The sequence below is a fragment of the Lutra lutra genome, chromosome X (assembly GCF_902655055.1).
Source record: "Lutra lutra chromosome X, mLutLut1.2, whole genome shotgun sequence".
Taxonomy (NCBI): Eukaryota; Metazoa; Chordata; class Mammalia; order Carnivora; family Mustelidae; genus Lutra; species Lutra lutra.
The window spans coordinates 97,656,221-97,680,392 of NC_062296.1; the positions used below are offsets into that span (position 1 = coordinate 97,656,221).

Below are 24,172 nucleotides of genomic sequence, written 5' to 3' on the forward strand. Positions count from 1 at the left end.
TGTGGATGCACCAGTTTGCATTCCCGCCAACGACGTGAGCGTTCCCCTTTCCTCCACGTCCTCGCTGTCACCGGTCTTGTCTCGCCTTTTTGATCATCGCAGTTGGCAGGCATGCGGTGCTGTCGCTCAGATGACTTCCTCTTTTTATCAGAATCCTATACCTGCTTTTGCTGTGCGTCAAGGAGCTCTCTCCCCTCCCCGCCCAGCTCATTTCCACTCTCAGCAGAAGACCCCTTCCAGCACTCGGGTTGGCTTGTTCCATTTTTTGGGGTCCAGCTCCTGGGACAGCTTCCAAAATTTTGTCCTGCTGTCTGCTTGCCCCTTCTGAATCCTCGTGTCTTTTTTTTTTTTTTTTAAGATTTTATTTATTTATTAGAGGCAGAGAGCAAGACAGAGAACAGAAGAGGGAGGGAAGGGTTGAGAGAGAGGGAAACAGATTCTTTGCTGAGTAGGGAGTCCAAATCAGGGCTTGATCCCAGCACTCCTGGATGAGGACTTGAGCCAAAGGCAGGTGCTTAACCAACTAAACCACCCAGGTGCCCCATGCTTTATGCTTTCTAAAAACTTCTTCCTGGGGAGCTTGGGTGGCTCAGTGGGTTAAGCCTCTGCCTTCGGCTCAGGTCATGGTCTTAGGATCCTGGGATCAAGTCCCGCATCAGGCTCGTTGCTCAGCGCGGAGCCTGCTTCCCCCTCTCTCTCCTTCTGCCTCTCTGACTACTTGTGAGCTCTCTCTCTCTGTTAAATAATATCTTAAAAAACAAAACAAAACAAAACCCCAAAAAACTTCTTCCTGTTGTTCCTCATTGCCTTTTGGGAGGGGTCTGAGGTGGACATGATCCTTTCACCATCTTTGACAAGAAGAAGTTACACACGAGGTCATCTTGGCGGGCTCATCTTGAGGGACTCAGTCGGTAGAGTGCACAAGTCTTCATCACGGGGTTGTGAGTTCGAGTCCCACGTTGGGCATACAGCTGACCTCAAAATAAAATCTTGAGAAAAGAAAGGAGACATTTAATAAGACAGCCTACCTCATTCAGCATATGTCACTTTAAGATAATGTCCCATCTGGGTTTTTATTTCTCAGAGTAACGAAACACTGAAAAAGTCCTCTTGCCGACCAAGTAGATTATCCGTTTACTGTTTTTGTCTATCAGTGAAGGCAGGGTCCATACCCCGTGCCCACAGATTTCTATGTCAGCTGGGTTCTCTATTGTCAATTTGTAACCCTGGGCTCACGGGAACAGATGTTCTCACCATCCTTTGCCCTGGTGGATCTCCTCACGAATAGTCCTATAAAATGAAATCGTAACAGCGTTGGGGCATAAAACATCTTCTTCATGTCCTTTGCCCAGTAGTCCAGACTGCCCTCGAGCTCTGGGAGAATGTTTCCAGCGAATGTGTGTGATTTAAAATACGTAACCTTCAGCTTCAGTGAGGCTGATGGAAAGCAGGTAAGTGTTGATGTCCATGGGTCTTCCAGAGTCATGGTCTATAGGGAACGTCTCCCTACATTAGGAAGAGTGTGGCCTTTGTATAGAGAATACACGGAAAGTTTAAGATTGTAAATCCCATGCATTGAAGCCGGAGTTCCCGTGAAGCCCTGGGGGCTTGTCTTGGGTCGAAAGGTTTGAATGGAATTCTTCACTTTTTAGTCCAAAGACATGAGTAACGGGAAGAAGGATATAAAGATGGGTGTCGAAACTATCTTATACGCTGTGTAGACCTCTCATCATGTCATACTTTAGTTTTCTAAGGTTTTGTTTCTTTTGTTTTTTGGATTATTTTGCTGTGTTGTTGTTATTATTATTTTTTCCCCCTCCACTAAAATGGGAGCCTTCTTTCCTATATTCCACAGTTGGCTCATTGGTCGCTTGGTACAGTTAGGTGGGGAAGAGAGTCACACACCCAGACAGAGACAGAGGGGGAGACAGGGCTGTCTTTTGCTGATACCATTACACCTACACGTCCTAAAATATTCCACGGAAAAGGCTCAGGACACATGTTCTGTTCCCCCGAACACACTGAGTAATTTATGCTCCTAAAATGAACCCGTAGAGCAGTGCCATCCTGTGCAATTACAACACACACCTCATGTATGATTTAAACTCTTCACAAAGCCGTGTTTTAAAAAGTAAATATGTCAGGGCACATGGGGGGCTCAATTGGTAGAACGTGCCAGTCTTCAGCACAGGGTTGTGAGTTCGAGTCCCATGTTGGGCATACAGCTGACCTCAAAATAAAATCTTGAGAAAAGAAAGGAGACATTTAATAACCTAGCCTACCTCATTCAGCATAGTTCCGATACAAGTATTTCCGTATATAATCGCTACAAAAATTGAGAGGATTTACATGAATTTCTGCTGCTAAGTGCTTGAAATCCCTTGTGCATTTTATCTGTATGGTGCATCCCTATTAGGGTCCAATAATTTCATCAGAAATACTTCATCTTTATTGAATGTCCATAACATTTACAGCCGGAAAAACAAGACTCACATGCCTAGGCTCTCCGAAAATACCGGAAACTTTCTCCGTAACTGCATCGAGTATTGGGTTTTAAATGTAATTTTAAATTAAGAGCAGGTTAAAATCTTAATTCCTTAGTACATTGTAAGTGCTCCAAAAGTACATATGGCTCCCATGCTGGACAGGACCATCTAGAAAATACACCTCTTTGGGGCACCAGGCTGGCTCAGTCCATGGAGCGTGTGACTTTTCATCTTGGGGTTGTGATTTCAAGCCCCACACTGCGTGTAGAGATACTTAGTAAAAACAAAAGTTTTAGGGATTCCTGGGTGATTCATGGGTTAAGCAACCAACTCTTTTTTTTTTTTTTTAAAGATTTTATTTATTTTTTTTAATTTAATTTTTTAAAAATTTTTTATTTCTTTTCAGCATAACAGTATTCATTGTTTTTGCACCACACCCAGTGCTCCATTCAATCCGTGCCCTCTCTAATACCCACCACCTGGTTCCCACAACCTCGCACCCCCCGCCCCTTCAGAACCCTCAGATTGTTTTTCAGAGTCCACAGTCTCTCATGGTTCACCTCCCCTTCCAATTTCCCTCAACTCCCTTCTCCTCTCCATCTCCCCTTGTCCTCCATGCTATTTGTTATGCTCCACAAACCAGTGAAGCCATATGATAATTATTATTTTTTTAATTTATTTGACAGACATAGCAAGAGAGGGAACATAAGCTGGGGCAGAGGGAGAGGGAGAAGCAGGTTCACCACTGAGCTGGGAGCCCAATGGGGTCTCCATCCCAGGTCCCTGAGATCATGACTTGAGCTGAAGCCAGACTCTTAACCCATTAGGCCACCCAGGCACCCCAAGCATCCCAACTCTTGATCTCAGCTTAGGGCTTGGTCTCAGGAACATGAGTTCGAATCCCACACTGGGTATGGAGATTACTTAAAAATAAAAATTAAAAAAAAAATTTTTTTGATGATGTGGGCTTGGCCGAGGTGATTATTGCATTTCTCGTATTATGAAAACGTCTGCATTAATGAGAAACTTGATTGTGTGGGTGAGCAGTTTTACACAAAAGTGACTCATGTCTCTGATGGTATTTAAGAAAGAGGCCGTCCTAGGGATGCTTTGTGAGGCAGTTAAATTCAGTCTGGTTTTGCCCTATAGGATGTCATCTATTACCCTTTTCTAAGAATAAAGCACATAAAAATGAAGTGGTTTTCCATGACCTTATGAAGGAAGAAGACCTTATTAACGCAGAATAATGGGTTTATAATGTCGAGGCTGCCCCCTATTGGTAGCACATGGTATATGGTACGTCTTTTTTTTTTTTTTTTTTTTTTTTTTAAGTCCTTTTAGTTTGAAAGTCTGATTCAAACCCACCAGGTGTAAAATATTTCACAAATTCGGGGGCACCTGGGTGTCTCAGTGGGTTAAAGCCTCTGCCTTCGGCTCAGGTCATGATCCCAGGGTCCTGGGATCGAGCCCCATATTGGGCTCTCTGCTCGGTGGGGAGCCTGCTTCCTCCTCTCTCTCTCTCTGCCTGCCTCTCTGCCTACTTGTAATCTCTGTCTGTCAAATAAATAAATAAAATCTTTAAAAAAAATATTTCACAAATTCACATGAGGATAAGTTTGGGGAGCCGTGTTCCTCTGCAGTGAATCTGGTATGTGGATTTAAGATTCAGTGCATGATGGTGGTTTTGTACAAAGCATCAAACAATTCATGAACTTAAGACGTTGAACTTTGGGACATCTGGGTGGCTCCGTCGGTGAAGCGTCTGCCTTCGGCTCAGGTCATAAACCCAGGGTCCTGGAATCGAGTTCTGCATTGGGCTCCCTGTTTGGTGAGGAGTCTGCTTCTCCTTCTGCCTCTCCCCTTGCTTGTACTCTCTCTGTCTCTCAAATAAATATGTAGGATCTTAAAAAAAAAAAAAAAAGATGTTAAACTTTGGAAAAGAGGCCCCATTAGCATGTTGATATTTTGCTTCTTAGAAATTATCGTTTTAATTTTTGACATATTGCTTTTACAAAGAACTTTTTTGTTTTTGTTTTTGTTTTTAAGATTTTATTTACTTGACAGAGATATCACAAGCAGGCAGAAAGGCAGGCAGAGAGAGAGAGGGAGGAGGAAGCAGGCTCCCTGCCTAGCAGAGAGCCCGATGTGGGGCTCGATCCCAGGACCCTGAGACCATGACCTGAGCCGAAGGCAGAGGCTTTAACCCACTGAGCCACCCAGGCAGCCCCAAAGAACTTCATTTTTTTCACCGTTTTTTCGGTTGCAAAACCATTTCCCTCTTTCTTTTTGTGTATTTTTCTTGGTTTGATCGATGAGGTCGCTCCATTCTAGGCCAGGGCAGGTGATGTGATGCTCATGGGCGCATATGCCCAGCCTCCCGTCCAGTTCGGGATTCCAACAACTGACATGACATTTCCGTAAACATGGAAAGAAAACATCCCCAGGATCACGACAAAACATATGGAACCAAACAGAGCTTCATCTCCAGTAATATTTTTGAACACGTATTTGAGAAACGCACATTTCTATTTTTTTTTTTTTTTAACAGCAGGGCACACAATGTGGTTAAACCCATTACAATTCTATATTCTTCCCTCTACCAATCATACTCATTTGCTCATGGTAACTCCGAGTCTCATGCTTTTCCCTAGGTTCTGGATAACGGATGGATTTTTCCTCGTCCAACGTAATCTTATGGAACTCTTGTTTAATTACAGTGACAGCTCCTTTTCTTGTACAGAAGTATTTGGCACACATATTTGCTATTATACACGTAGCCTGTATAACAGAATAAGGGACACACTGGGGTTATTTTTCATTTTCTAAAATGATTAAAACAAAACCACCGATACGTTTAATGAAATTATTCTGTTGTATTTCTTTTTTAAGATTTTATTTATTTATTTGACAGAGATCACAAGTAGGCAGAGAGGCAGGCAGAGAGAGAGGGGAGGAAGTAGGCTCACTGCGGAGCAGAGAGCCCGATGTGGGGCTCGATCCCAGGACCCTGGGACCATGACCTGAGCCGAAGGCAGAGGTTTTAACCCACTGAGCCACCCAGGCACCCCTCTGTTGTATTTTTTAAAAATTTAGGTGAGACATTGAATGCTATCCTGGGTCCTTGGGTCCTCATGCCTGGCCTCTTGCCAGGGATAAACAACATTGTACCCCATCTTTGATAACCGTTACTTAATGTTCTCAAACATCCACAAGAGCAGAGAATAGTTTACCTGAAATCCTGTGTGCTCATCACCCAGATTCAGTAGGCATCAAAGCTCTGGCACCTTATCTGACTCTTTACCTCTCCCAAATTTCCATGCTTTGTATTATTTTAAAGCAAGTGCCCACCGTGCTCTCATGGATAATGATTTAAAGAAGTAATAATAACATCAGTGCCATGATCGCATCTTACAGAATATAAGAAAAAATTCCTTACCATCATCTAACACCCAGTCAATACTCAGATTTCCCCAGGTCTCAAAAATGTCTTTTTCTTCTCCGTAAACAAAGATTTAAGCAAGGTATCTACATTGCATTTGGTTGGTTTGTCTCTGTGCTCCATTAAATCCATAAACTACCCATTTCAGCTTCCCCTTTGGACCAGTCCCATTTATTTGTGAAATAACTGGAGTTGAGCCCCATAGGAAGCCTCATGATCTAGATTGGGTGGGTGGCTTCTTCATGGTGTTCTTTGCCTTGTTCCTCTGTCCCTGGTGTTTCTTGTGAGCTAGTGGTTAGATCTTTGAACTAGATTAAATTCAGGCTCATTGGATCTTCCCTTCTGTTCCTTCCTTTCTTTTTGGCTTTTGAGAAGCAGACGGTGATGGGCTTTTTGTTGTTCCTTTTGCCTGATAGCAAGAAGCATATAGTAGGTGCTTGTCCTTGTGTATGTGGGTCCAAGGGTTGTTCTCTGCCCGCCCTCCCTTCCCACTGTCCACTCTGTCACCATCACCGGGTGACCTGTGGTCTGATGTCCCACCAGGGGTACTGCTTGTGCCCACATTCTGAGAGAAATGGCAAAATGCTGATGCTGTCTCTCGGCTAGTCCTTCTGCATTTCTCAGGTAGAAGTTGTCTATAAAGAGCCCCTTCCCCTCATCACCCGTTGGGTGACCTTCAAACACTGCCCTTCACGAGAGCAGGCAGGCTGTCCTTCATTCATTCAGCTCATTTAAGGGTTTCCAGAATAATGGCCTTGGCCCTTAGTGACCTCAAATGGGGCCATTGCATTTTTTTTTTAAATACTGTTACCACTCAGAAAACACACAATCGCATGTGTTTTTAATTCAAAGTAATCTTTTTTTTTTCCTCCTCCATGTTTAAATTGTCCTCCTCTTAATAGGGAGTGACCACATAATGGCTCAGACTCCTTTCAGGTTGATGAAAAGGTTTTTGATCTAGACAGGTTGTGGTTGCACAACATTCTGAATGCACCAAATGCCCAAAATGACTTGCTTTAAAATGGCAAATTTTGGGGTGCCTGGCTGACTCAGAAGAGTACTCTTCCAATTAGTCACGGCTCTTAATCTCAGGAATCATGAGTCTGACCCCTGTTGGAGGTAGAGATTAGTAAAAAAAAAAAACTTTAAAAAGTTAATAAAATTGCACAATTTATGTTCTATGAATTTTGCCTTGATTAAAAAGGCAACAACGGTCCCATCTTTGTAGGAGCCCCTGGACCCTTTTGCCAGCATCCCATTGGCTTTGACAACTTCCTTGCATTCACTGAATATAGGAAGCCCCGGGTCGCTGTACATGTCTCTCCTCTGTCCTGGAGTCACCACTTCTTTAAGGAACTCTGGGCACTGTTGGTGGGAAATAGTATTGGAAGACCCCACAAGAGGTGCTCCTCACTGTGGGGGTTTCATTGCTTCTAAGAATTCCTGGGGGACAGGGGCACCTGGGTGGCTCAGTGGGTTAAAGCCTCTGCTTTCAGCTCAGGTCATGAATCCGGGGTCTTGGGATCGAGCCCCGCATCGGGCTCTCTGCTCAGCGGGGAGCCTGCTTCCTCCTCTCTCAATATCAGCCTCTTTGCCTACTTGTAATCTCTCTCTCTGTCAAATAAATAAATAAAATATTAAAAAAAAAAAAGAATTCCTGGGGGACAGAATTAAAAATCACATTTTTTTTTTTTTTATTTTCAAGAGAAAAGCAAACGATGAGTCCCAACTTCAGTAGTTGTATTTAAGGCCATGGGTCTTTACTTAGTTTTTATGAATTATTTTTGTACCTCTTTGCTTACCTGGAAACCCTCCCTACCCATGGCATTTATCCACAGAAGCAAGTCCTTGCAGTACTGCTCATAGCTGACCTTGGTATGCAACCCTGTAGTTGAAATGTTCCAGCCCAAGATGTGGGTTCAGATGTTTTAATCCCTTTGTTAGGAAACCAGCCAGAGAACCAAGCCCAAGTTAAGTCGTGGAACTGGTGAGGGACTTTGTTTCATGAAAATAAAAACCAAAGCTATAAAAGATTGAGTGTTAGATGAGAGCCAGGCTTTGAAATCCATCCCTTTCTCTCTCTCATTCTTTCCTCTGCACCAGGGCTCAGCAAACAACAGGTCATGGGATCTGGCCCACCCCTTGTGTTTTGTAAATAAAGTTTTATTAGCACACACTCACACAGTTTGTTTACGTCCTGTCTACAGCAGTCCTCATGCTGCAGGAGCAGGGTTCTGGGAGGCTGCAGAGACAGATGGCCAGAGATAATATGTAAACAGATGAATGTGGCTGTGTGCCAGTAACACTTTATTTGTAAAGTAAACGGGGGGCTTGGGAGTAAATAGAACAAGACAGCATCACTTGGCAGAATATGTCATTTTAAAAAATTATTTTATTTAAATTCGATTAGTTAGCATAGAGTGTACTATTAGTTTCAAAGTAGAGTTTAGCGATTCATCTGTTGCATCGAACACACCAAGTGTGTTATCACCCACTTGCCCTCCTTCATACCCATCTCCCAGATACCCTGTCCCCCAACCCCTTCCCTCCAGCAACCCTCTCGGTTTGTGCCCTAGAGTTAAGAGTCTCTTCATGGTTTGTCTCCCTCTCTGATTTCGCCTTATTTTATTTTTTCCTTCCCTTCCCCTGTGTTCATCTGTTTTGTTTCTTAAATTCCACCTATGAGCGAAACCATATGATAATTGTCTTTTTCTGACTGACTGACTTCATTGAGCATAATACCCTCTAGTTCCATCCATGTTTTTGCAAATGGTGAGATTTCATTCTTTGTGATGGCTGAGTAATATTTCATTGTGTGTGTGTGGTGTGTATATATATATATGTGTGTGTGTGTGTGTGTGTGTGTGTGTGTGTAAAAATATAAAGAAGATATGGTGTGTGTGTATATATATACACACACACACCCCACATCTTCTTTATTCATCTTTATTCATCTTCTTTATTCATCTGTTGATGGACATCTGGGCTCTTGACATAGTTTGGCTACTGTGGACAGCAGTATATGCCTTTTACATTTATTTTATACTATATATATAAATATAATATATATAAATACTTATATTTATTTTTATTAAAGATTTTATTTATTTATATGTTAGAGGGAGAGAGAGAGAGAGCATGCAAGCGGAGGGGGAGCAGCAGAGGGAGAGGGAGAAGCTCACTCCCGGCTGAGCAGGGAGCCCAATGTGGGACTCAACCTCAGGACCCTGAGATCATGACCTGAGCCGAAGGCAGACGCCCAACCGACCGAGCCACCCAGGTGTCCCAGTGCATACCTCTTAATACCGATTTAGTCTCTGTGCAGTAAAAATATATCATCTGTTCAATATATTCAGCATCTGGCCATTTCCAGACATATTTGGACTGCACCCTCCAAACTAGACCATCTGTTGTGTGAGCTGGTTAAAAGCAACCAGAAGATATATTCATCGCACGGATGGTTATTCGGGCATGAAAAGTCACAAAGCCACAACATCTGTGAACCTGGTAAGTCGTTAGCACAAGTGAAAGAAGCCAGATGCAAAAGGCCATGTAGCGTGTGAGTTCACATATATGAGCTACCTTGTGTTGTCAAAGTGTAGAGCCCCAAGACAGGATAGATGGATCCAGGGCCATGTCCACATACCGTCCTGAGCCCTGCCTGTCTGCCCGTGCTACCTCATGGTGTTCCTGCCTCCCCTCGCACTGGTGTGTCAGAAACCACCAGTTTACTCCCAGATGCTATGTAGACGCAGCAGGGGTGGGACATGCCCAGGATCCTGGAATCGGTCAGATTGTCTGCTTCTCTCACATGAGCGTGCATACACATACACACATACACACTATTTTAGAGTTTATCCACCCCACGTCTTCATTGTACGGATGAGAAGTCAGAAGCCCTGAGGGGAAGATGACTTGCCCACGTTCCCACAACTGCCCAGTGATGGTATCTTGTGACTGCCCACTCCGATTTCTTTCTGTTACCATCGGTCTCTCTTAATGGGAGCATCACATCAGAGCAGGGATGAAGAATGAAGAGGGGAGCTGTGGGGAGACTTGCTGCAGTAGGACCGCGAATACTGTTGGGCTGCTCAGGTCAGGCATGTAACTGCCTCTCTGTGTCTTTTATTTATTTATTTTTTAAAATATTATTTGTTTGTCAGAGAGAGACACACAGAGAGACTACAAGTGGGGGGAGAGACAGGCAGAGAGAGAAGCAGACTCCCTGCTGAGCAAGGAGCCTGATGCGGGGATTATGACTGGAGCCAAAAGCAGCTGCTTAACCACTGAGCCACCCAGGGGTCTCGCACCTCTGTATGCCTTGCTTTGCTCATTTGGAGGTGAGAATTGTTCCCACTTTTTGGATTGTTGCTAAGAATGGGTGGATCTGCTAATTGGAAAGAAATCCTTCCAGCAGCTCCTGGCACATGCTAAGCATTGAGTAGACATAAGGTGCTTTGACTGTATCGTCCCCATGATTAGTATCACCATCGTCACCACCTTTACCACCATCATCCCCATCACCACCTACACCATGATTATCAGCACCACCACCATCACTGCCTAAACCATCATTATCACCACCACCACCATCATCATCACTATCATCACCACCATTAAAATTACCACCTCCTTCACCATGATTATCATGACCAGCAGTCATCACCACCATCACCTTCATCCCCATCACCACCACCACCACCACCACCATCATCATCACTATCATCACCACCATTAAAATCACCACCTCCAAAAAAAAAAATCACCACCTCCTTCACCATGATTATCATGACCATCAGCCATCACCACCATCACCATCTCCTTCATCCCCATCACCACCATCACCACCACCTACACCATCATTATCACCAACACCAACATCATCATCACTATCATCACCACCATTAAAATCATCACCTCCTTCACCATCATTATCTTGACCATCAGCCATCATCACCATCATCACCATCACCTTCATCCTCATCACCATCTACACCATCATCACCACCATCACTATCACCACCATTGCTATGGACTAATTATGTCCCTCCAGAATTCATGTATTAAAGCTTTAACCCTCCCAAGGCCACTGTATTTAGAGATAGGGCTTTTAGGAGGTAATTAAGGTTAAATGAGGTCAAGAGAGTTGGGTCCTAATCTGAAAGGATTGACTACCTTATAGGAAATTGATTTGTCACAGTTCTGGAGGCTGGCAGTCCAAGCTCAGGGTGCCGGGCATCTTGGTTGCTGGTGAGGACTCTTGCTGGTTTTTTTAGGTGGCTGCCCGCTCACTGTGAGGTAGGGATCTCAGAGAGAGATCTCTCTGTCTCTCCCTCTTCTCACAAGCACACCAGTTACTGAGTTATTTCATCCTGGTCCAATATGACGTTGTCTTAACTTGATTACATCTGCAAGACCCTATTTCCAAATAAGATCACATTCACAGGCTCTGGGGTTTACTACTTTTGGGGGAACAGGGTTTGCCCCTATATAGATGCCCTGGCAGGCGATGGGAGGTTAAGAACACACGAGCAGTTCAATACACATACCTTGCAGAGAATCCGGTCTTTCTTTCATTAATGCGGCCTCCCGTCCCCGCCACAGTGGAACTGATAACACTGAGCACTGAGAACATCAGGTGTAACCTTGCCTGCTTTCTAGAGCTGTGTGAGCAGAAGGAGAGACGACCGGGGGCATGGATAATTCACAGCCTGGACCCACGGCCTCTGAATAAGGGGCTGTTTGTCTCCTCTTTCCATGTTGACCACCGTCCAAAGCTCTCTAGATGTTTATGTCTCTGTGTACATCCACGATGCACCGGGGCCATTTGCAGGAGGGCCTTCCTTTAAACAAGTCTTGGGCTATGTAGGGAAGTTCAGAAGCTAGAAGGTTCCACAGCCTTCCCCCTGTGCCTCTTATGCTAGGACGGAGCCATAAAGAAACGCACCTTTCCAGATGCAAGGGGAGATGCTGTACCTGATGCATATATAATGACCTGTGGCCACCTCACCTGCTCTTAACATGAGCCCAGAGCTCGATTTCCAGCTAGCTTCAGGCAGCCTTGGGTGTGCCACCAGCCTGGGAGTCCAGCATGAAGGACCTGCCCCATACATTGGCAAAAAGGGCGCAGGTCTACCCTCGAGCTCAAGGTCTCAGTCGCTAAGTAGAGAACCCCACACAACATTTACCCTGGCAGGAGAGCGCCAACCAGACACAGCTGTCTCTCTAGGATGACGGATTCCCAGGCCCTCTCCAAACCCAGCCTTTGTCCAGCCTCTGCCGAGGTCCTGCTTCCCTTTCCTTGACTTTTGTTCATCAGACATTTGTCTTTGCATCTTCCTTCCTTGGAGGACACCCTGCTCTGCCTGGCCTCTTCTGCTTCTGCACTTTTTAATAAAGATAGTTGTAAAGTATATTTAGGATAAAGTTGACTGTCTTCCCCATTTTGAAGGACATGGTTCACTGCAATCAGATGCATTTGTGGTATCCTGCAACATCCCTGCCATCCCTCTGCACAATTTTGCACCCTTCCCTAGTAAAGCTCTGTCCCCGTGAAATACTTGATCCCCACCCCCTCCCCCAGCCCCTGGCATCGCCATTTCCTTTCTGTCTGTCTGCATTTCCCTGCTCTGGAGACCCCGTACGCATGACATTGTACAGTATTTGTCTTTCTGAGTCTGGCTGAGGTCGCTCAGCAGCATGTCCTCCAGGTTCATCCACGTTGTTAGCAGGGGTCCATGTCATGCCTTTTTGAGGCTGAATCACATTCCATGGTGTGACTGGACCCCGTCTTCTTGATCCATTCATCCACTGATGGGCGCTTGGTTGGCACCTGCCTTTGGGCCACCGTGATGAGTCACGCTGGTCTGAACATGGGTGTGCAAGTATGTCTTCAATGCTCTTGCCTTTGTTTCCTTCGGGTGTACACTGGAAGGCGTCACAGATCGTACGATGATGCTAGGTTTCACTTCACAGGCGCCCGCCATACTGTCCTCCACGGTGACTGCACCCACTTGCCTCCTCACCAGACATGCATGAGGGATCCCTGTTCCCCACATCCTCGCTTGCCCTTCTGGGTCACATCCCAATGGGCGTGACGTGGTCTCCGTTTTGGACTCTTTCCTTCCTGCTGACCAAGGAGCAAAGGCACAAGGAGGACCTGAACTCCATACACGCGGAAGCCCCATACCTTCCTCTTCCCCAGCCACCACTGTCCGCCTTAGAGACGGGCTCTCATCTGTCAAAGTCTTAGCGGGTGAGGGCTGGTCAGCTGTTTAGAAACAGACGTGGAAATCAGTACGGCCATCTTGAGCTCCGAAGTTGTATTTTTAGATGTCTGCCTTTCCCCCACCATCAGACAACACAGTGTGCCAGATCGAGCATGCGGGGACGAGCCCGCAGGTGCTTTGGAAGGAGGGTAAAGTATGTGCGTGGACGGTGTGGTGGGGAATGCGTTCCTTCCCCGGGGCTGCCATTACAGCTCCCCGACTGACGGGCTTCGGTCAACGGTACTCTACCGCGGTTCTGGAAGTTGGGAGCTCTGGAATGAAGGTGTCTGCAGAGCCCTGGTCCCACAGTGGCTCCCAAGAAAGGGGTCTGTTCTGAGCCTCTGTCCAGGTTTCAGGTCACCTCATGTGGTACCTAGTGTACAGTGTAGGTGCCATCCCTGTGTCCCCAGTGGTCTTCCCTCTGTGCGTGTCTGTGTCCTCATCACTTTTCCCCCCCTCCATCTTTAATGAGGTATGATCGACAAATTGTACATATTGACATTGTACAATATGGTTTTCCAAAAGGCGCATAGTGTGATTTAATACAGATTGTAAAGGGATTACCACACTCAAGTTCGTGATCACATCTGATCATCTCACCTGGTTACCACTTTTTTGCAGTGGTGGGAACACACATAAGTTCTGTCTTCTTGGTAAATTTTAGATGTGAAACACGGTCTTATTAGCCAGTCAACATGCCATTCGTTACATCTCAGGACTTATTTATATGATACTCGGAATTTTACCTTTAAAAAAAAAAGTCTTTTTTACAGGTGAGTTCTGGTTCACCCCCATGCTGAGGTATGTGAACTGGGAGAAAATGAAGACAGTCGGTCTTGCGTTTTCCATAGAGCGTAAGATCTCAGCAGAAAGGTGACACACCTGTGACACATCTATGTTTTAATGAGACATAGTGCCTCTTTTTAAGTATAAGGAGAATTCTCTTATAACGACAAGAGGACAGGAGCTCCATTTTTACCTTTTGGGAAAAAGAGAGATCCGAGACAGCACAGGGGAGGGGTGACCAGAGTAAAACCCAACACACCTGACCTTGAGAAGCTCCACTGTCTGGGCTGGTTCCAGTTTTGGTGGGGGTGGGAGGGGTCAGCATCCCTTTTTTCTAGCCCACTGTCCCCGAGGTGAGACTAGAAGCTAAATTTTTGGCAAGTGTCTGCCCTTCTGCAGAGACAGTCCTTTGAAAAAGGCCCCTACCCTGTTTAAACCCTAAATATCCCAGTGTCTCTTAACCTAAGGATTTCTAGAAGCCACTGGTGAGATGAAAATGACCTTGAACCTACAGAAACGTTGAAAACACATCATAGGTTTTTGGGAGCAAGTGGAAAGGGCCATTAGTGGTGGGTTTGCCTTTCCTCTGGAGGCAAGCACTAGCTCGTTGATGGAGAAGACATGTAGGTTCATGACGGCTTAGTGAGTGAATTCTTGACTTCTTTCCCGTATCATTTCATGGGAAAACAGGTACCGTGGCATTTTTGTGTTTAAGTAGACCACAGTAAGCGACAGCCACAGTGTGAGGCTGGGATACCAAGGACGTTCCTTCGGTTCTGTGTGGGTTAATGAGTGTTTGTAAGGGAACAAGTCCTCTAAGACAACGGCGGCGTCTCTGTCCAGCACAGTGTGTCCACGGGGTGGGCATAGGGCATCGTGGTAATCACCGACATCATTGTCACATTCAGTCCTTCTGAGATACACGCAGTCACTCGGCTCTCCTAACTCTCCATTATGCCCTTCTCTGTCCCCAGGACGTGGACCCTTTGTGGAACTCCTGAGTATCTGGCCCCTGAAGTCATCCAGAGCAAAGGCCATGGGAGAGCTGTGGACTGGTGGGCGCTCGGCATCCTGATCTTTGAGATGCACTCGGGGTGAGTAGGAGGGTCAGTGCGTCCTCTCCACTGCTTCCCTCCCCTGCTGCTGGACGTCTAGTGCTTTTGGTGGCAGATACCCATGATGTCCTCCCATGCTGGTTTCCCCATGCCAGCACAGCAGTGGGAACACACGGGAAGCCCCAACATTTGGAACCTTTCTCCTGTCTAAATGTCCCTGCCTCCCATGACTATAATATTATGTCTTTTGGATGGGCTCTTTTGGAGCAAGGCAGAGAGCTCAGGTAATGACCGTATGTGTTGATAAAGATACATAAATTGCATACGATTTAGGACTTTATGAATGAGTCACATGCCAGAAAGGAGAGCGTGTGCCCGTACTTTCTTGGCGTGAGGCTAGCAAGGTTCTGCTTTCCGCACAACTGGACAGCAGAGGTTGAATGGGCACCACGGTATCACCGTGATTGAGGAGTCCAGCCTGGCAGAGGCACGCGGCAGGTATGATGTTCCTCTACCAGAAACATAAAGCAAACATTCCCCTGCTTAGAGATCCTAGATGTGGGGATTCCTCGTGGTCCCACGGAGGAAGGGCTCTTCTCTGTTGATGCAGTTCACAGCCAGCCGGTCTGCGAGGTGCCAGGACAGTGGTGGGGGGCCCTCGGACGTGCGGCCCCTTGCCTCCTTCCACCCTCCCTGCTCAGTCCTTTGTCTTCCTTCTTCAGGCCAGTTCCCTGCTGGGGCACTTGGCAGGTGCTCAGAGTTTACCCCCAGTTGAACCCAAAGCCCAAATGACTTCCACGTCTGATTCCCTGCAGGGCAAGACCAGAGCTTTTTGCCTGGAAACCTTCCCTTTCAGTTGGAAAGAATGATGGAAGGAGGTGTATTTCTGCACAGAGGGTGTGGCCAGAGTGGAGTCTTGTGAAAACCTGTATTTCTTTATTATCTGTTTATCAACAGCCTACTCATATATCTACCATCTGTTACCATCTATGTGTCTGTCATCTCTTGTCACCTCTCTGTATCACATCTATCTATCCATCCATCTGTCTCTCCATTTGTCCATCTACCAATCCGTCAGTCCATCCATCACTTGTCTATTCTGTCTGTCTAGCCATCCATCCGTCTGTCCATCTGCTCTCTGTCTTCCATCCATCCATCATCTCTCTCTGTCCATCCATCCATACATCCATCCTCCCTGTCTATCCATCCATCCATCCATTCATCCATCCTCCCTGTCTATCCATCCATCCATTCATCCATCCTCCCTGTCTATCCATCCACCCATCCATCCATCATCTCTGCCTATCCATCCATCCATCCATCCATCCATCCTCCGTGTCTGTCCATCCATCCATCCATCCATCCATCATCTCTCCCTGTCTATCCATCCATCCATCCATCCATCCATCCATCCATCCATCCTCCCTGTCTGTCCATCCATTCCTCCGTCCATCCATCCATCCATCCATCCATCCATCATCTCTCTCTATCCATCCATCCATCCATCCATCCTCCCTGTCTGTCCATCCATTCATCCGTCCATCCATCCATCCATCCATCATCTCTGTCTATCCATCCATCCATCCATCCATCCTCCCTGTCTATCCATCCATCCATCCATCCATCCATCCATCCATCCATCATCTCTGTCTATCCATCCATCCATCCATCCTCCCTGTCTATCCATCCATCCATCCATCATCACTGTCTATCCATCCATCCATCCATCCATCCATCCTCCCTGTCCATCCATCCATCCATCCATCTGTGTGTCTGTGTCTGTTATCTGTTTATCTGTCTATCCTTCCTATCCATCCATCCATCCATCCATCCATCATATGTATCCATCCATCCATACCTATATCTGTCTCCCCATCCATCCATCATCTCTCTAGCCACCCACCCACCCACCCCCACCCATCCATCCATCATCCATCCATCCTCTCTACCTGTCTGTCCTTCCACACATCCACCCATCCATCCATCATCTGTTCTCTTCACCCAGACGTGTCCAGCAAATCACACGGAACCGAATTTCTTGACAGACATCCCAGCCTGTGAAGTCCCAAGCTGAGCAGAAAGTTAGCATGAATCACTCACGGGGCCCATCCATCCAGACCGTAACAACGGTTGGGGATGTGGATGTGCCCGTCTTCGTCAGATTCCTCCTCAGAGGTCCTGCAACCCATCTCCCTTCCTTTATGTTACTGACCACTAGAGGTCAGCATTAGTTTAACAGTAAATGAACCCCCAGCGGCCAGAGCTTAATAGATGAAATTCAGCAGCTCTGTTTTCCCCATATTCCTACCGTACATTCGAGTAGGTATCTTCTACATAGAGAATATACTACTGTGAGCTATTATCAGTAAACACACGTTTGGGAAACAATATTGATGGCATAGAAGGAAAGTATTGGAATTAAAATAGAATTAAAATCGAATAAAATTAGAATGTAATATTGGGATGTATTAGAGTGAATATATGAGGATTATTATGTAAAAATACTTATTGGAATGATTAGAATATTATGGTATAGTTCGTTTAAGTATTAGAATATGGTGTATTAGGATATTAGAAGTAGAATGTTCCTAATATTCTCTTTGTGTGTTTGTAATATCATACGCTATAATATTAGGAGTAGAACAGAAAGTAGTGAAGTAAGATCTAAGACATTAGGAGGCTCTGACTAGAATAATTGATGATGAATCATTAAAACCCCATCCCAGCCAAAACGCTGAATGTATTTCCATTTACCCATTCCTCGTTGGAAGGCATCAGGGCTTTCCAGAGGGATTTCTTGCGGGACACAAGTCTGTGCACATACCACAACATTCGCCAGTCCCTCCTGGGCATCCTGTGGTTCCCTCTGCAGTTCTGTCGGACTCAACCTTCAACCTTCCCGTGGACCACCTCTGAATTTTCCTCACTGTCCCCTCCAGCTGCTTCCTCTGCTTCTCATGTTTCCCTGACACCAGGTGGAAGAATCCCGTGCACACACACACACACACACACACACATACACACACCCCAGCCAGGCCACGGTTGCTGGAGGTGTATGAAGAAAATGCATCCGCGTTCAGAGCTGCATTCTCAGGGGAGGGGAAAGCCCTCCCAGAGCTCATGAACGAGACTTGTGGCACCTCGGGGTTCCATGGGACCCCACATGGAGAATCATGGCTGCCATACTTGAGACAAAGTGTCCTTGTTCCTACTCTACACTCTGCCGTCCATCCTTGCACAGTCCAGCTCTTTGTCCTTATCCCTTTCGTGAAGGACACAGGCTTTACGTTTTCTACGCATGTACTACGTCAGGGGGTCTTCGAGGAAGACATCAAAAATGGTGAACCAGGAGCACGTCCCCATTCTGGGTTCTGTCCAGAAACTCTTCCTTCTTTTCTCTTGAGTCCTTGTCCACATTGCCCGCCTTGACCACCATTAGGGTGCCTCTTTCTGGACAATCCATTCTCCTGGAAGGTGTGGGTGGGTAGAACAGATATGTCCAAGTCGTCATGGAGCGAGGATGAAAACAACCACCAAGTTGGCGTGACGCCGGGAGAGGAAACTCTCAACCTTCCTACGTGCCCACAGGCAGGTCCTCCTTTGGCACGCCGCTGGCTCCATGGATCTCTTTAGCTCACTTACATAATGAGCGCTCAATGCTTGTTGGAGAACTGGAAGGATTCTGTTGGATAAAAGACATATTTGAAGATTTCTTAGGATGCTTTCCACATGCCTGGGGTACGGCTCGTTCTCAGATCCCTGTTCTCTCTGCTTCTTCCTTCGGGCAAGATCTGGTACTGCTCATTTATTACCATTTTTTTCCCGCTCATTAAACCACTGCTAACATACCTTCCCCATGATAGAGCCCCGTAATGCCTGCTTCCTGAGAACACTTTGTTTAAGGATTGTCCAATAAAAGCTGCTCGGTATGTAGGACACGTTTTCTCCTGGTGTTTAACAGGCCGTTTGTCAACGTGCGCCTTCCCCCTGATGAAATCCTGAGACGGGTCTGCCACCCAAGAAAGCAGTCTGACCCCCCTAGCCCTTGTTAGCGCATCTGGCCCACCAGAAATGGCCAACTCGGGAGCTATGAACTGGAAGACATAGTTGGCGGGTGTGTACAGACCTTTCCTCCAAGCCTGGCCTGGGCAGCATCTCAGGACAGGAAGCTAGTAACGCTAGAAGCCGACGGTGGCCAAAGTCATTGTAGTAATGAAACCCAAATAACCAGCGGCTCAGAGATTCTGCTGTGGCCTTCCCAGCACAGGGCCTCTGCTCACTGCAGACTGTATCCATGCATAGCTAAAATGTCACAAAGGAAAAAGCTGTTTCACGCCTTTATCACGCACGGCTACACGTTCACGTTGACCAAGTGTCTTCCATTGTCCCTATTCACCTCCGTCTTCTCCCTCAGCTTTCCCCTTAATGTTCTTTTTTGGTACTTTATATTCTGCAGTTTTCCAGTTTCTCATTTCTCTATAATGCAAATGCAGAGTTAATGTGTCTCTTGTATATATCGGTAGTGGACAGGACAAATGGCTAAAAACATGGTGGCTTACAATGGAAATCCATTCTCTCCCACCTCTGAAGACCAGAACTCTGAGACCCAGGCGGGGCAGGGATGCTGAGATCCAGGCAGGCCAGTGTCATGCTCCCTCCCCAGCCTCCAAGGAGGGTCCTTCTTGCCTCTTCCAGCTTCTGGGGCTCCAGGCGTCCCTGGGCTGGTGGGCACGTCCCTCCTTGTCTCTGCCTCTGTCCTCATGTGGCTTCTCCTCTCTGTATGTCTTCTTCTATTTCTTATAAAGACCGTATCATTGGATTTAGGGTCCACCATAAACCAAAATGGCACCCACAGTCCCATTTCCAAACAGGTCCCCAGTCTTTCTTCATCCAGGAGTGATGCCTGCGTAAAGAGAACAAAGAAATGGGTGTTGCTGAAAACTTAGAAGCCAAGAGATCCAGGAAGTGTCTGTAGGAGTGTCCTGGGGCAGCTGTAACAAATGACCAGAGACGAGGTGTCTTAAAACCATAGGAATTCATCCTCCTCTAGCTCTGGAGACCAGAACTCTTGACATCCAGGCAGGGCAAGGCCCCTGAGATCCAGGTGGGGTAGGACCTCTGAGATCCAGGCAGGACAGGGCTGTGCTCCCTCCAGAGGCTCCAAGAAGGGTCCTTCCTGTCTCTCTCTTCCAGCTTCTGGGGCTCCAGGAGTCCCTGAATTTATGCCCATGTTCCTCCCTTCTCTGCCTCCGTCCTCATGTGGCTTCTCCTATGTTTGTCTTTCCTCTTCTGTCTCTTACAGGGACACCTGTCATTGCATTTAGGGCCACCCTGATCCAGAATGAGCTCATCTCAGTATGTGTCACTCAATCACATTCGCAAACTCTCTTTCTCCAAATAAGGTCACGTTCTCAGATGGTCAGGGTCAGAACATGGATGTACCTTTTTGGAGACCACCATTGCCCTCGCTATACTCTGGTTTTTTAATTTATTTACTTTTTTAAAATGTCAGAAATTGACTTGAAATTAACAAGGATTTTTTTTTTTTCTTTTTCCTATTGACAGTTGACCTCTTCCATCAGGATATCATTGGAAAACTCCCTCTTTTTTTTTGTTTTCTTTTAAGATTTTATTATTTATTTGGGGAGCGACCATGAGCAAAGCAAATTTTTTCAGCATAACAGTATTCATTATTTTTGCACCACACCCAGTGCTCCATGCAATCCGTGCCCTCTACAATACCCACCACCTGGTGCCCCCAACCCCCACCCCCCACCCCTTCAAAATTCTCAGATCGTTTTTCAGAGTCCATAGTCTCTCATGGTTCACCTCCCCTTCCAATTTCCCTCAACTCCCTTCTCCTCTCCATCTCCCCTTGTCCTCCATGCTATTTGTTATGCTCCACAAATCAGTGAAACCATATGATAATTGACTCTCTCTGCTTGACTTATTTCACTCAGCATCATCTCTTCCAGTCCCGTCCATGTTGCTACAAAACTTGGGGATTCATCCTTTCTTTCTCTTTTTTTTTTTTTTTTTTTTTACACCTTTATAAACATATATTTTTATCCCCAGGGGTACAGGTCTGCGAATCGCCAGGTTTACACACTTCACAGCACTCACCATAGCACATACCCTCCCCAATGTCCATAACCCCACCCCCTCTCCCAACCCCCTCCCCCCATCAACCCTCAGTTTGTTTTGTGAGATTAAGAGTCACTTATGGTTTGTCTCCCTCCCAATCCCATCTTGTTTCATTTACTCTTCTCCTACCCCCTCGACCCCCCATGTTGCATCTCCTCTCCCTCATATCAGGGAGATCATATGATAGTTGTCTTTCTCCGATTGACTTATTTCGCTAAGCATGATACCCTCTAGTTCCATCCACGTCGTCGCAAATGGCAAGATTTCATTTCTTTTGATGGCTGCATAGTATTCCATTGTGTATATATACCACATCTTTATCCATTCGTCTGTTGATGGACATCTAGGTTCTTTCCATAGTTTGGCTATTGTAGACATTGCTGCTATGAACATTCGGGTGCACATGCCCCTTCGGATCACTACGTTTGTATCTTTAGGGTAAATACCCAGCAGTGCAATTGCAGGGTCATAGGGTAGTTCTATTTTCAACATTTTGAGGAACCTCCATGCTGTTTTCCAGAGTGGTTGCACCAGCTTGCATTCCCACCAACAGTGTAGGTGGGTTCCCCTTTCTCCGCATCCTCGCCAGCATCTGTCATTTCCTGACTTGTTCATTTTAGCCATTCTGACTGGTGTGAGGTGATATCTCATGGTGGTTTTGATCTGTATTTCCCTGATGCCGAGTGATATGGAGCACTTTTTCATGTGTCTGTTGGCCATCTGGATGTCTTCTTTGCAGAAATGTCTGTTCATGTCCTCTGCCCATTTCTTGATTGGATTATTTGTTCTTTGGGTGTTGAGTTTGCTAAGTTCTTTGTAGATTTTGGACACGAGCCCTTTATCTGATATGTCATTTGCAAATATCTTCTCCCATTCTGTCAGTTGTCTTTTGGTTTTGTTAACTGTTTCCTTTGCTGTGCAGAAGCTTTTGATCTTGATAAAATCGTAAAAGTTCATTTTTGCCCTTGCTTCCCTTGCCTTTGGTGATGTTCCTAGGAAGATGTTGCTGCGGCTGACGTCGAAGAGGTTGCTGCCTGTGTTCTCCTCGAGGATTTTGATGGATTCCTTTCTCACATTGAGATCCTTCATCCATTTTGAGTCTATTTTCGTGTGTGGTGTAAGGAAATGATCCAATTTCATTTTTCTGCATGTGGCTGTCCAATTTTCCCAACACCATTTATTGAAGAGGCTGTCTTTTTTCCATTCGACATTCTTTCCTGCTTTGTCGAAGATGAGTTGACCATAGAGTTGAGGGTCTATTTCTGGGCTCTCTATTCTGTTCCATTGATCTGTGTGTCTGTTTTTGTGCCAGTACCATGCTGTCTTGATGATGACAGCTTTGTAATAGAGCTTGAAGTCCGGGATTGTGATGCCACCAACTTTGGCTTTCTTTTTCAATATTCCTTTGGCTATTCGAGGTCTTTTCTGGTTCCATATAAATTTTAGGATTATTTGTTCCATTTCTTTGAAAAAAATGGATGTTACTTTGATAGGAATTGCATTAAATGTGTAGATTGCTTTAGGTAGCATAGACATTTTCACAATATTTATTCTTCCAATCCAGGAGCATGGAACATTTTTCCATTTCTTTGTGTCTTCCTCAATTTCTTTCATGAGTACTTTATAGTTTTCTGAGTATAGATTCTTAGTCTCTTTGGTTAGGTTTATTCCTAGGTATCTTATAGTTTTGGGTGCAATTGAAAATGGGATGGACTCCTTAATTTCTCTTTCTTCTGTCTTGTTGTTGGTGTAGAGAAATGCAACTGATTTCTGTGCATTGATTTTATATCCTGACACTTTACTGAATTCCTGTACAAGTTCTAGCAGTTTTGGAGTGGAGTCTTTTGGGTTTTCCACATAGAGTATCATATCATCTGCGAAGAGTGATAGTTTGACTTCTTCTTTGCCGATTTGGATGCCTTTAATTTCCTTTTGTTGTCTGATTGCTGAGGCTAGGACTTCTAGTACTATGTTGAATAGCAGTGGTGATAACGGACATCCCTGCCGTGTTCCTGACCTTAGCGGAAAAGCTTTCAGTTTTTCTCCATTGAGAATGATATTTGCGGTGGGTTTTTCATAGATGGCTTTGATAATATTGAGTTATGTGCCGTCTATCCCTACACTTTGAAGAGTTTTGATCAGGAAGGGATGCTGTACTTTGTCAAATGCTTTTTCAGCATCTATGGAGAGTATCATATGGTTCTTGTTCTTTCTTTTATTAATTTGTTGTATCACATTGATTGATTTGCGGATGTTGAACCAACCTTGCAGCCCTGGAATAAATCCCACTTGGTCGTGGTGAATAATCCTTTTAATGTACTGTTGAATCCTATTGGCTAGTATTTTGGCGAGAATTTTTGCATCTGTGTTCATCAAGGATATTGGTCTGTAGTTCTCTTTTTTGTTGGGATCCTTGTCTGGTTTTGGGATCAAGGTGATGCTGGCCTCATAAAATGAGTTTGGAAGTTTTCCTTCTATTGCTATTTTTTGGAACAGTTTCAGGAGAATAGGAATTAGTTCTTCTTTAAATGTTTGGTAGAATTCCCCCGGGAAGCCGTCTGGCCCTGGGCTTTTGTTTGTTTGGAGATTTTTGATGACTGTTTCAATCTCCTTACTGGTTATGGGTCTGTTTAGGCTTTCTATTTCTTCCTGGTTCAGTTGTGGTAGTTTATATGTCTCTAGGAATGCATCCATTTCTTCCAGATTGTCCAATTTGTTGGCGTAGAGTTGCTCATAGTATGTTCTTATAATTGTCTGTATTTCTTTGGTGTTCGTTGTGATCTCTCCTCTTTCATTCATGATTTTATTTATTTGGGTCCTTTCTCTTTTCTTTTTGATAAGTCTGGCCAGGGGTTTATCAATCTTATTAATTCTTTCAAAGAACCAGCTCCTAGTTTCGTTGATTTGTTCTATTGTTTTTTTGGTTTCTATTTCATTGATTTCTGCTCTGATCTTTATGATTTCTCTTCTCCTGCTGGGTTTAGGGTTTCTTTC

General features: G+C 45.4%; 1 protein-coding gene across 1 annotated transcript in view; it reads left to right on the forward strand.

Annotated features, from left to right (window-relative positions):
- The window catches only part of PRKX (protein kinase cAMP-dependent X-linked catalytic subunit), an 86,925-nt gene that overhangs the window by 43,216 nt on the left and 19,537 nt on the right, over positions 1-24,172 (forward strand). The window contains exon 4 of the mRNA XM_047715226.1: positions 14,954-15,073. Within this exon, the coding sequence (XP_047571182.1) occupies positions 14,954-15,073 (120 nt within the window). The remainder of the gene's footprint in view (positions 1-14,953; positions 15,074-24,172) is intronic.